Source organism: Patella vulgata, chromosome 6, assembly GCF_932274485.2.
Source record: "Patella vulgata chromosome 6, xgPatVulg1.2, whole genome shotgun sequence".
NCBI lineage: Eukaryota > Metazoa > Mollusca > Gastropoda > Patellidae > Patella > Patella vulgata.
The window spans coordinates 62647446-62660524 of NC_065884.2; the positions used below are offsets into that span (position 1 = coordinate 62647446).

Below are 13079 nucleotides of genomic sequence, written 5' to 3' on the forward strand. Positions count from 1 at the left end.
CCTGAAAGTTTATCTAAATTATTAATTAGACATTAAAGCTACGTTCCAAGAAAAGTATTTATCGGGTGGTTATTTCTAATAAAAGTATAGCAATTTTGGTAAATATGGAAAGTAGAAATATCCACTCTTACTAGAAAAATACTGGATTCCCTGAAAAACACTCATGGAGCGCATACAGGACAAAAATGTACGGGTTTCCCTAATCGACAGCCCAACGATTAGGAGTGTCTGCACGTGTGACGTCGAAGGTTGCACGCGGAGATTAAGCGCTTGATGTACATATTGATAAACTTTATGAAGAGTTAGACGTACAACACTTTCTGCGATAAAAATCATGGAAAAAGAGGCGGGCAGTGGATAATCCGAGAATTTAATTAGGATTCGATATTTGTAATAAATAGTCAGCGATAAAGGCAACATCGTCTTTTGTATGCAATGAATTCTCCTCCAACATCGCACCCGTTGTGTCACGTGACACAAACATGACGCCTTTGATCAAGATTTTATAGCCGTGTATTCCCTGACAATTGCAATGTTTTGAGAAGGTTTTGAAGCAAAATTTTGATAAATTAATTAGTTTGAATATGTTTTTAGTCAAATCACCGAGTTTGTACCTGGGAATGTATCTTTAATTAACTTATCCAGACCATAATCAACTCTCGATGTCATCGCTAGCCTGCGATATTTACTGGATTTGAACTGATCTGCCACTTAACGCTCATTGATGATTAAATCCATTATCTTGTTATAGGGAGAACTGACAGCTCTTTATCTAATCTTCCATAATGCCCCTTTAACCTTTTGACTGAAAGATGGGGAAACATCATATTGTTTTATCCTTTGTATCATCACAGTCAATTTTAACCAGATTCCTTTGTACTAAAGATTAGTCAGATGTATAGTCTCAACTTTAATAAAAAAGAAAATAAAAAATAAAGATAGGGATAGGGACAAAATATTTATTGATTCATTCCAGAGATGGTCAGTCCAAGTGGCACATTGGGTCTCATGACAATTATGATGTAAAAAAACCCCAGTGTAATTATTGTCTGTAATTTTCTCCTATCTATTACTGAACAAAATGGTATTTTACAGTCAACTGACATTTCAACCACATAGTTTCAATCTATGTTCTTTTTTATTTCTTTATTTAAACATACATTATGCAAGAGCTAAATCTGCCTATCTCAGATGTTTCTTTAGGCCTTAAATGTTACCGGTATATAAACTATTAATTAGACATTTATTGATATGACAAGATTTTAATCATGATCCGATGCCATCGGAAGGTCCAATTTTATGTAGATTGGAACAGTTCAGCCATTTAATGATTTAATTTAAAAATTGTGAATTGAGGCTAAGCTTCGAAAAAGCAGTAGGGTGGTTACAATCAGTGCATACTTCTTGTCAAACGTTCAAAGGTTAATATCTTCAATCAGAATAAAATAATTTGAATAAAACATTCAATATATTCATTTTACTAACTATTATAGCAAGAACGGCCAGCTCTTAATCTAAATCTTACATATGTATCTTTAATCTTTTGAAATTATAAGGTACATCTGAAGTCATACGAATAATATATGACACATTGGACATAAATGGTTGGTCACCTTTAATCAATATTTCTCTGTATTATTAATCACTTCAAGTCCCTGTGGAAGAACTATATAATATTAATCTACCATCAGCATGTATTAAGTTTGATATATTTATGTTATTGCCAGTATTCTGAGGATAGTTTTCTATCAGAGAGTGAAAATGAAAGTGAAAATGAAAGTAGTCAACTAATATCGCATGGCAGTAGAGAAAAGGTACTTAATTCACAATTCACCGTTTGTCACTTATATATTTATCACACGTTTCTGTAATTCACACAGGGGATATTAAAGATTACCTGTTTAAAGAGCCATTCATAGTTTTATATCCTTCACGGTGAAAAAAGAATTTTTGATTTTGCATGATTGACTGTTATATTCAATTTAGGTTGTGTCCAAACTTTGACACAAAACTGCCAAAAAATTTTTTATTTTCTGCTTTAGGCAATAAAATTTTGTGTGTTTTGTGCTCAAAGCTATCTTGGGAAGCAATTAGGACACATTGAATTGATTAGCCATCTTAGTATTTTCTATCCGCTTCATTTCAACTCATTTATTGAGACTTTGACACCCCTCAAATCAGAGGGTAAGACTCACTTATTTGGGGCATGTTACGAGAATTAGACTTTTGGATCATTGTGTATGTTGTTTTTAATTGCGCTTTGAGCATGTTTTTGGATCGATTTGGCTCACTACAAATGTACATTTATTATTCTTTTTGAGTAGCAAAACCACACTGCTACATTATTGCACGTTTTCTTGCACATGTTTCATATATTTTATGTTGATTTGACTTTCTCAGGATAAAGGAAAAAGTAGACAGAGCAATGGAAGAAAGCCAAGGAGAGATGAAAGGACATATTCCAATTCAGAAGATGACAGTGAGATATCTGAATCACGTAGAAATGGTAGAAATAATGATGGTGATGATTATTATAGTGAAGATAGTTATTCTGATAGATCAACGTCCAGAGATAAATATCAGGTGATATATATAGTTGTCTTCTCCTCATTCATCGTGAATAAAGCACTGATTGACTCCTTCACATGGAGGTCTTGTGTTCATTCCGGTGTTAACCAAGAAAGTTAGAGATTTTCGAAATTGGACAGAAGGCCTGGCAAGCAACAGCCTCTAGTTCTTTTGTAAGGGTCCTGTGTACACATTGCCATGCACTTAAAAGATCCCTTGAAATGATTCTCTAACCCATTAGTAGATATAAATATTGATTATCCCTGGCATAGTTCCTTGTAGAAAATTAGAGTAGGGTGATATATTTCATATACATATATCCCAGAATAGCTCAAAACCACTTGAAAGTACTGTTCCTTAGAGCACCTACAACCGTCTAAGTTACATGAGTTGCTTCCTGTATTGTAGAAATGTATATTACTTACTGGCGGGCACCACCACTGTTTTCGTGACCTGGGCTGTCTATGGTGCAGTATTTACGGACATTTTTTGATGGGCCAAGTACTAAAGGGTTAAACAGCGCTCAGTAACTTCAGTCTATAGAATTGATTCTAATTAAATTACTAAATGCCTTTAAATCAATTTTGTTTTCAGGATGATGATAGATCAAAATCTAGACATGGATCTAGGGTATGTTTTCACTATATTTTTTTGCCTTACTAGTTAGTTTACAAATTACAATTTTATCTGTGCTTGTGAATTACAATCATGACTACTCCTAACCCTTATAAATCATCATGTTATTGCTTTATTTTGAGTGGCAAAGGTTCTGTTTGTTTTAATTTCTGGGTTTCTTTTTTTTAAATTTACTATCACATGCCAAAGTAATACCCCCGTCTGACCGGGATAGTGTCCTTACTGTGCTTTGGTCTCCATGGTCGCCAATGATCGCTGAGCCACGGTGTTTGTTTTGAGCATGCTCAAAATAAACACCAAGGTTCTGTGATCTGGCCTGGAAAGCTGTGAGAACAAAGCTTTTTTTTCAAGTTTGTAATTTTTCGGGACATTTTCTCGCGGTGTATTCACGTTTGCCGGCGACCTTATGCATTTTCTGGTCACGGTACGGTCGCAGCAGCGCAGTAAGGACTCCATCTCGGTCTGATGGGGGCATAACTTATAGAGGGTCCATCCTTAGATCTTTCGTTTTCTGTTTTGTTTTCAGAGCATATCTCATAAGCCGTTCAGGATATCTTGTTGCTAATTAGAAATTACTCGAATTTTAAAATTTGACTTCATTTTTGGTATACAAGGCTGTGGGTTATTGTGTTATTGAAATAAAATTGAACCATATGTTAGTCCCGAAATCACCTTGTTTGTGTTAAGGGATGTTAAACCCCCATCTCTCTCTCTCTCGCTAAGTGGTTCTGTTTTCGATATTAGTTATATTTTTCTGTTTACTTTTGTTCCGATTATTTTTTATTTTATTTTAGTTTTGTTTTATGGGTTATTTATATTTTAGTTTGTTGATTTATTTTATATTAGCCAAAAGATGATAACTGGAATGAATATTCTGATGATGAGGTATATGATTCTGATAATTCACCAGAGTCTTTAAAACATCAACAGGTAAATAGATGATGTTTGTAAATGAAATGGTATTAAACGTCCTACTGTTCTGCTCCGAGTGGGCTAGTGAAGCCGGGCATAAGCCATACAGTGTGTTATGAGGAAAAATTTGCTTGGACAGCGGCGCTATGGTCCACTCTTATCTTGAATTCCAACTGCAAAGGTTTCTTTTGCAGGGACGCCAATGTGTACATGGTACCTCGCTTTTTTCGTCCCATCCGAACAACTGAATGACTATACGTTAGCCCCTACCAGGCCCACTGTCCTCCATCACTAACAAGTGGGAACTATGCCAGAAAATATGTACCAGTACTCTGATTACTTAATATCTAATAAAGAAAACATAATCAAAATATGTACCAGTGCTCTTATTACTTAATATTTAATAAAGAAAACATAATCAAAATACCATGCCTAAATAATGTCACGGCTTGGATTCAATTGGATTTAAAACAGGTTCCATTTCTATCTCCCCTTCATGGTGAATCTAAGCAGATTCCTTTAAAAACCAATATTTAATAAAGAAAACATAATCAAAATACCATCCCTAAATCAAGTCACGACGTGGATTTAAAACGGCCCATTTTTTTTACAACCTGTGAATGTATTCTTTGATATTTTATTTAAGAATGAAAGAAAAAAACCTCAAAGACCTGATGATAAACGTAGGCGAGACAGTAGCCATGAATCTACGCCACGCAGTCCTAATCAGGTAATTAATCAGGCAGTATTAACAATTATTATGTCACCTGTAATCTTAATATATGACATGTCACATGGTCATCATCAGACAATTTTAACATAATTACAAGTCACCTGCTCGTCATCAGGTAATCTTAGGCTGACCTTAAAAATATCTTTGTTTCGCCTAACGCGACCGACTAACTAAAACCACCCCCGACTTAAATTATTTTATTGCACTTTTCCGCGATCTTTTTATTTTATTTTGTGTGTCAACCTGAAATATATCACGAGAGTTATTTCCCTTTACTATGGCTATAGTTTGATTCATTATTGAAACTGGTTGATCAAGACGAAAGCGTTATAGGTGTCGCTTCTCAACAAAATGGTTGCAGACGAAAGCACGTCTATTCCCACGAAATGATTCTGCCTCTATGTCTGTGGGGCGTCGTTTTAAAAATGACGAAGATATTTTCAATATCCGTTTTCGAGAAAAATGAAGGCACAACCCGCACGATCGTTAAAAACGTGTTGAAGGGGTTTCACACTTAGAGTTCGTGGCAAATCGTGTGCGAGTCTCGGAGTCGTGCATCACGAAAAATCCCGATGTCATACTCATTGATTTGTTTGACAATAAAAAAAGACAAATGTTTCCCCCCCCCCCCCCCCAGAAAATTATCAAGCTGTCAAATTAGCTCTTTAAAAAAAAATCTGAAAAAAAAACCCGACCTACCGACCCTTCTCCTCGATTGTGGGTCGGGTTTGGCGAAACAAAGATATTTTTAAGGTCAGCCTTATAGTATAGTATAATTATATATCACATGGTAGTCACCAGGCAGTCTTAATATAATTACATGTCACCTGCTCCTAACCAGGAATTTAATAAAAAAAAAAATGAAATGGAGTTAAACGTTCTACTGTTCTGCTCTGACAGGGCTAATAAAAATAGGCATAAACCATGCAGTGTGCTATGAGGGAAGTTTTGCCAGGGCAGCGGCGCTACAGCCTACTCTTTTAGCAAATACCAACTGCCACAGGGTCGTTTAAGTGCACGCAATGTCTACAGGGGACCTCGGTTTCTCATCTCATCCAAGACAGCTAGACTAGACAGCTGTCCTTGTCAGGCCCTCCGTACTGCACCAATGACAAGGGGAAACCACGCCTGGAAATCCGGGTGAACTTTCTAGGCCAACACTGGGAGCAAACCCACGACCTCCAGGCTAGCGAGGCAGCATCTTACTAACTTAGCCACTGTGGCTCCAGGAATTTGACATAGAGTAGATGGTGGTCTGGTGAATAACCCACAGTTGATAATACTGCTAGTTTCATTAGGTCCACTATTTATACTATGAATAATATTATAATCAGGCCTATTATATTATATTTTAGACTGTGAGTCAAAGTGATGATGATAAAATAAAAAATAACAATCCTCGATCAAAACAGAAAGTAAGTGTGATTTAAAATTACAAATATCATTTTATTAATTTGGACAGCAGGGACTTTCATAGAGAGAGAAAAAAGAGGTTTAATGTCCACACCACACTAACCAGTCCCCGGTTTCACAAAATATTCTCAGACTTGTCATCAACTCTATATGTCTCCATCAAGGGTCATGTTTCATTAATATTTGCCAGTCTAGACTTAAGTGACTGGAAAACTTATTTGTCAGTCATCTTAATGCCAGAAAATTAGAATTTCAAAGTATTTGAAATACAATAGGTAGTTTTTATGTGAAAACTGCATTTAAATGTATTAAAAAGATGTGAAAATTAATGCTAGAAAGCAGAAATAGTCATATTTTTTTAGTCTTGAGTTATATAAATACGTCAAAACTTTACTGACAAAATTTTGAAAGTGAAAGCCCTGACCCTGAGATCTAACCAATTTATATTTTGTCATGTACAACACTGGCGATTAACTGAAATATTATTTTTTATAATTTCAGCCTGAAGAAGAGATTATTTTATATGAAAATAGAAAAACTAAAAAGCCACAGGTAATAATATATAGTCTCAGATGTGCAAATATTTGGAGCTCATTGTTATCAACCACACATATTGTGGTCAAGATAGGACGAAATGTATTTATATTCATTGTTCCTTGACTTTCTGTTCCAAGGTTATCTCACTTTTCCAAAAACATGTGAAAGGGGTAGAGGCTATAGTTCTTAAAAGATCTTTTTAGAAATTGGTGGAAGTATTGCAGTCTTGAGAACATGAACCCTATCGATAATCAGCAATATGTGACTTTCCGTTCTATAGTTACACACACACACACACCCACACAACCAAACAATCATCCTCATTGAGGGGTCAGTGTTCTACCGCTCGACCACCACTAATACACAAAGAGTGTTAATTTAAATTAATAAGTGCTGTTCTGTTCAGATGGGCTATGGAGAGATTTTGGCTGCTCTTCACTGAATTCGAACTGTCAAAGGTTCTTTGTGGGCACTCCAATGCATACACAAGATTTTTTTTTTACCATACGAATGACTAGACATTGTTCCTTGCCAGACCCCTTTGTCCTACACGACAGGCAAGGGGAATCGAGCTGGAATCTCCTGGTTATGGAATCAGTATCTTACTCACTGAGTGATAGTTAGCTTTAAATAAAGTCAAGGGCATGTTTACTTTCTTGAACACTGGTCACCACTTTTTGATAAATTTGAGGCAACTGCATAGCTGATATTTAAAAAAGCTTTACAGTAAATCCGTTTTTAAGCACAATTTTTCTCTCTCTTTTTAAGGATTTATATGCAGAGATAAAAGCCCAGATGTTGAAGAGTTACAAAGATTTAAACAGAAAAACAGCAAAGTCAATGCCTGATGTAAGTAACTTTGTTGACTTCGGAAATTATTGTCCAAACTCTCTCTTAATCTATGAATGTAAAATTAAAAATAAATTCCCAAATAAAGACCAGTACCTCAACTTTATGAGACTGTGTCAAAGACAGAGCTGGATTTGTTTGTTGGCAACAAGACAATCGTAGACAAATGGAAATATGAAATTTAATTTATAATGGTACAACACAAAGCAATCTCCCCACCCCCGAACAAAGTACAGCATGTGTATACTCTAATCTCTTAATCTATTGGTAGCAGGGTTCTAGTATCAGTACTATCTGCCAGCATTGACTGACAGGTAGTAAAAATGACCAGCTTGAGAACTTAACTGTCAGTCAATAAACATGCAAGGAACCGTTTTGTTTTGTGAACTGCTGCTAAAAATTTATCAACGGTATCACTAGTAGCATGCATACGTTTACAGCATACTTGTCTTCATAGCCTAGTTGGTGCAGAACAATAGGATGTTAAAGCCATTTCATTCCATTTCGTTTCATTTTATATTGATGGGATAATTTCGTATACCCCAGTTAGTGGAATGAATGATACATGTATAATGTGGTCGTAATTGTGAAGGGTTCTTTATACTGAGTTTGCAATTCAATCCTGGTTTATGTTGAATTCCCGTTATTTTTTAGACCAGTTTCATGAATGATATAATTAGTACTTTATACTGAACTGAGTTTTGCATAATAAATGATCAAGAAATATATTTTGATCAAAATGGATTAAAACCCTGGTTGCAATTTTATTTCATTTTATTTTGTTAAATACCATGTTGTAAGATTTCTGTGATCAGCCTCCATTTCTAGATTCATGTTTTTAAAATATTTTATATTTTAAGAAAGTACAGAATCTTACAGACGACCAATTGTTACTTTTGTACGAATTCCATCGAAAACGTCTACTCTTCCAACGACGACAGGAAGCGACTGTTAAAGCCAGGGTGTTAGTCAACGAATCTTTCCTTGCTGAAGAAATTCAGCGACTTAAAAAACAGCAAGTTGACGCCAAGAAAAAGATGAAAAAATTATTAAATGACGCTTTTCCTACCACTTCTAGTAATGATGTAGAAATCTAATACCATTTAAAAACAACAATGGATGATTTCAAATACCGATAGATGAACAATAATATAACTTTTTAACTATGGAAAGCTTTTACTTCTCTTGGCTAGTTTTCATCATTTACATATTTATCAGCCAATTAGAGGTTGTGTTTCTTAACATGTGAGGCAATAGCACTGATACTATAAAGAACACCAGAAGCCGTTGTTAACAGTTTGTCATTGTTAAAGAGTTAAAATTTGTTGAAAGCAGATATTTTATTTAGAATATATTCATTGGAACTATTTATTAGATATATTTGACACAAAAATTTTCCCCAGACATAGTTCGGTACAAACTTCTCTCATTGTCAAAACTCACTGTGCCTTTTGATGTATGGTCAAAGCTTTTAACTGTGATGATTATGTGATGCATTTCCTGTGTATTTATATTATAGATAATCACTCAGTTGTTATATACTAATATAGGAGCGATGGTCTGTTATGATTAGTTATAATGTGCACTTTGATAAAATTAACCCACACTGTCCACCAAAGTCACCAATTCCTTGATTGTAATGATAATAATTATTAGTGTATACAATTGTATATAACCAGCATTTAATTTTGGCTTTGAGAGGTTCAATCATTATCAAAGTTTATAAATGTTTACACACTTTTTATTGCACACGCAGTGTTTTAGTATATAGTTGGATTATTGAAACCCTAATACATTCCCTATAATACAGAGAGAGAGAGAAATGGGGTTTAACGTCCACTCAACACAAACTAGGTCATTTCGGGACTAACACATGGTTCAATTTTATTTCAATAAGGCGGAAACCGGAGGACCCGGAAAAAATCCACTAGGTTGGACAGGCGACCCTACTCCTTGTCACATACAACCGGGAATTCGAAATCACACAAGTTGACTCAATGACAGGCCTTATGATAAACCATTCGGCCATCCCCCCCCCCCCCCCCACAATACAATTGAGAGCTGTATAAATAATAACAAATAATAATATGTCCCATTTATAAAACGATAAATCCACCAAACACAATAGTGTCTAATAATGTAATTGAAACAAATATTATTTCAAGTCAGATTGAAATTAAGTGTTGGAAGTTTAAAGATCGTTTTACCAATTTGAAAAGAGCAACCACCAAATACTTCAACTGGTGACATATCTTTTTCTGTTTAGTATAATAATGTTATATTGAACCAAGAGCAACCACCAAATACTTCCACTGGGGACATATTTTTTTTCTGTTTAGTATAATAATGTTATATTGAACCAAGATGAACCAAGATACCGTCTCCTGATTTCAGATTTCCACTAGTCGGTGATTTTAAAATTGTTATTAAGTGCTGATCTGTACAGAAACTTTGCCTTATGTTTATTTTCAAGAATGAAATTTTTATTTTTTATTTTTTATTTTCATGTATATAATGTTGTTTATAACAAAATGTTCTTGGCATTAAAGAGCAATGTTTATTATTTTTATAGCATCTCTTTCCACTTTCGTTATTAAGAAATTGGAGTTTCCACGGTATCTCTTTTGTTGTCTTTTGTTGTTTCATGTCGGTGGAAATAGGATTATGTGGTCTTCTTATTAGAAAAATGACTATCGAGAATCACAATTTTATGGTCTTCTTCCTGGAGGAATGACTGTCCTGGAACAGGATTTTGTTGTCTTGTTTCTCCAAGAAGTTCTATAAGCAGGATTTTCGTGCCAACATAAAAACGTAGCAACATTCTCTTGTTTTACGTCTAGTTTCCAACATATTCCCAGGAACCCAGTGTGCTGGCCGTGAAACTGTTAAAGGGTCAAGAATTGTTATGTAAAGTATTTATGTATGAAATACATGCAGTAAAAATTGGAAGACTTTCAGCAAGCTTGGATATAAGGCACCTGTCACAGACTTTGTCAAGTACAAATTATTCCACGATGTATACAAGCCTGGATATAAGGCACCGGTCGTAGACGTTATCAGGTACAAATTACCACACAACCTTTTTTATTATAATATTATATGTTTTGTGAAAAGTTGTGTCGGATAAAGTCTGTAAACATGTGCCTTATGTCAAGGCTTGCTTTTAAGCATAAAATATGTCGTAAGAGTTGTTTTTAGCATAAAATCAAGCCATAATATCTGTACAACTATAAAGTTTGTATAATACTAAACATTAGTTTAAAGTAATGATCACTTGTGTGGTCTAATGGTATCAGATTAACAGTGATACATAATAATGTATTATTATTGTGATCTATGTAATGATTTATGTGATAGCTTTATCTGTGATAAACTAATTTATTCGTGAAATATTAATATGTAAATACTAGATTTAAATATTTAATTTTTATTTTCTTGAATCATCGAATTTGAATAATCATATCCTCCTATATTATACATATTCATGAGTTAATATTACATGTAAATATTGAATGTAATTTAACTTTAATTGCTGGATTCGTCTACCATAATCATTTTCTCCTATATTATACATATTCATGACTTACTCAATATATTATATCTTTCACTGGCTAGGCCTTTAATATTAATATTTATTCAACTTCGAAAGGAATCTTCTCTTAGAGAAAGATTTCCAGGAGCTTCTCATATTAATTTTAATATATAATCAGCTTTTATCTAATATTTATTTTTATATATATATTGTAGAATAGTTTGGAATATAATAATGACATACTTTATAAATAATAATTATTTATTGTTCTATTAGTGAAAATTAAATTATGCTGTAGGTTAACATATTTTTTTTTAAAATAAAAAAAATGTAGAACATCTTTGAAATCTTTGTCTTGAGTTTATTTATTAGCATCACGTGGTTAACACATGTGATATTAGACCATAAGGTTTGTTATTGAGTCATCTGGCATGATTTCAATCCCAAGCTTATATATAGGGTCACCTGCCTAACCCCATGGATTTTCGCCAAGTTCTCCAGTTTACTCCCACTGCTAAATACATCTAGGTCCACGAATGGCCAATGTGGGTTGAGTGGATGCAAAACCCCATTTCTATCTCTCTAAAGTATTCTGCTAAAGCCTGTCTAACCTTGTAGATTTTCTCCGAGTTCACCGGTTTCCTACCCCGGCTAAAGACCCCTAAGTGCAGAAAGTGGACCCCCCTGTCATTGGAGCTGGACAGAGGGCAATTTATAGTCGTTCGGATGGGACAAATATGAGTATGCACTCATATTGTTAGTTGGAATTCGATATAAGAGTAGGTAAAATTTCCCGGATAGCACACTGTATGGGATATACCTGTCTTTATTAGCCCAGTCGGTGCATACCAACAGGACGTTAAACCCCATTTCATTTCATTTAAACCTATCCGATAGGTTTGACCTCCCATGTTACGAATTCAAGTAAAAGCATTCAAATTGCAATAAATTTATTTGATATGACAGCTGTTCATATATGATCTAATCTTGTTCAAATCTGAAATAAAAACATAAAATTTAATGTTAATCAAAAATGAGAAAACGGGGTCTATGGTTTTCTTACATTCAGAAAGAAATGGGGTTTAATGAAGACGGGCATATGCCATACGGTGTAATATCTGTCAATGTGTACATGGGACCTCGGTTTTATTTTCCCATCCAAACGACTATTCGTTGTCCTTTGCCAGGCACCACTGATAAGAGGGAACCACGCTGAAAAATCCTGATGCACTTTCTCGGAAAACACAGGGATCGAACACGGCACCTCCACGTTACACGTTAGCAAGCCAATATCTTACTCGCTGAGCCACCGTAGCTCCCTACCACCCGAAATACTAAACACACTACCTGTAATGATTGAAACATATTTACCTGTATCGTATAAACAACATTTACTTAATTAGCGTTCTCTGTTGCAAGAGCTATATTAAATGCATCAAATTCTTCAGCATTTAAAACACCATCGCCTGTAAAGCAGTTGAAAATAAAAGTGTAAGACGCTTGCTCACTAGACTGGAGGTTCGTTCCCGGTGTTGGCCGAGATAATTCATTGGGATTTTCCGGCGTGATTTCCCCTTGTTAGAGGTGCAAGACCGCGGAACTGGCAAAATTTCCCTCATAAAACACTGTATGGCGTATGCCCGTCTTTATTAGCCCAGTCGGGGCAGAGCAGTAGGGTGCTAAACCTCATTTCATTTCATTCATTTCATTCTTGTCATTCCCACCGAGGATGATATCGCCAGCGAGACCCATCTTGCAGCCGTGGCGCGAGTGTTCCCAATAGTCATTGTGTATTCATGCCGGTATTGCTGTGCCGTAGTAGTGCTGTATTAGAGGGGTTGTATCGATAACTCAGATAAATAGGTAAATTGTACTTTTAATAAACAAGTGTCACAATAA

At 35.0% G+C, this 13079-nt stretch overlaps 1 protein-coding gene across 5 annotated transcripts in view; it reads left to right on the forward strand.

Annotated features, from left to right (window-relative positions):
* Positions 1–11520, forward strand: part of LOC126825623 (uncharacterized protein DDB_G0283697) — a 31875-nt gene extending 20355 nt beyond the window's left edge. For 3 of the 5 annotated variants that reach the window (XM_050555323.2, XM_050555326.2, XM_050555327.1), the window contains 9 exons: positions 1728–1814; positions 2401–2583; positions 3163–3198; positions 4051–4134; positions 4763–4846; positions 6205–6264; positions 6764–6814; positions 7568–7648; positions 8509–11520. In XM_050555323.2, the coding sequence (XP_050411280.2) occupies positions 1728–1814; positions 2401–2583; positions 3163–3198; positions 4051–4134; positions 4763–4846; positions 6205–6264; positions 6764–6814; positions 7568–7648; positions 8509–8745 (903 nt within the window). In that variant the 3' untranslated portion in view covers positions 8746–11520. The remainder of the gene's footprint in view (positions 1–1727; positions 1815–2400; positions 2584–3162; positions 3199–4050; positions 4135–4762; positions 4847–6204; positions 6265–6763; positions 6815–7567; positions 7649–8508) is intronic. The other 2 variants (XM_050555324.2, XM_050555325.2) reach the window with 2 other exon arrangements.
* The last annotated feature ends 1559 nt before the right edge of the window (positions 11521–13079 follow it).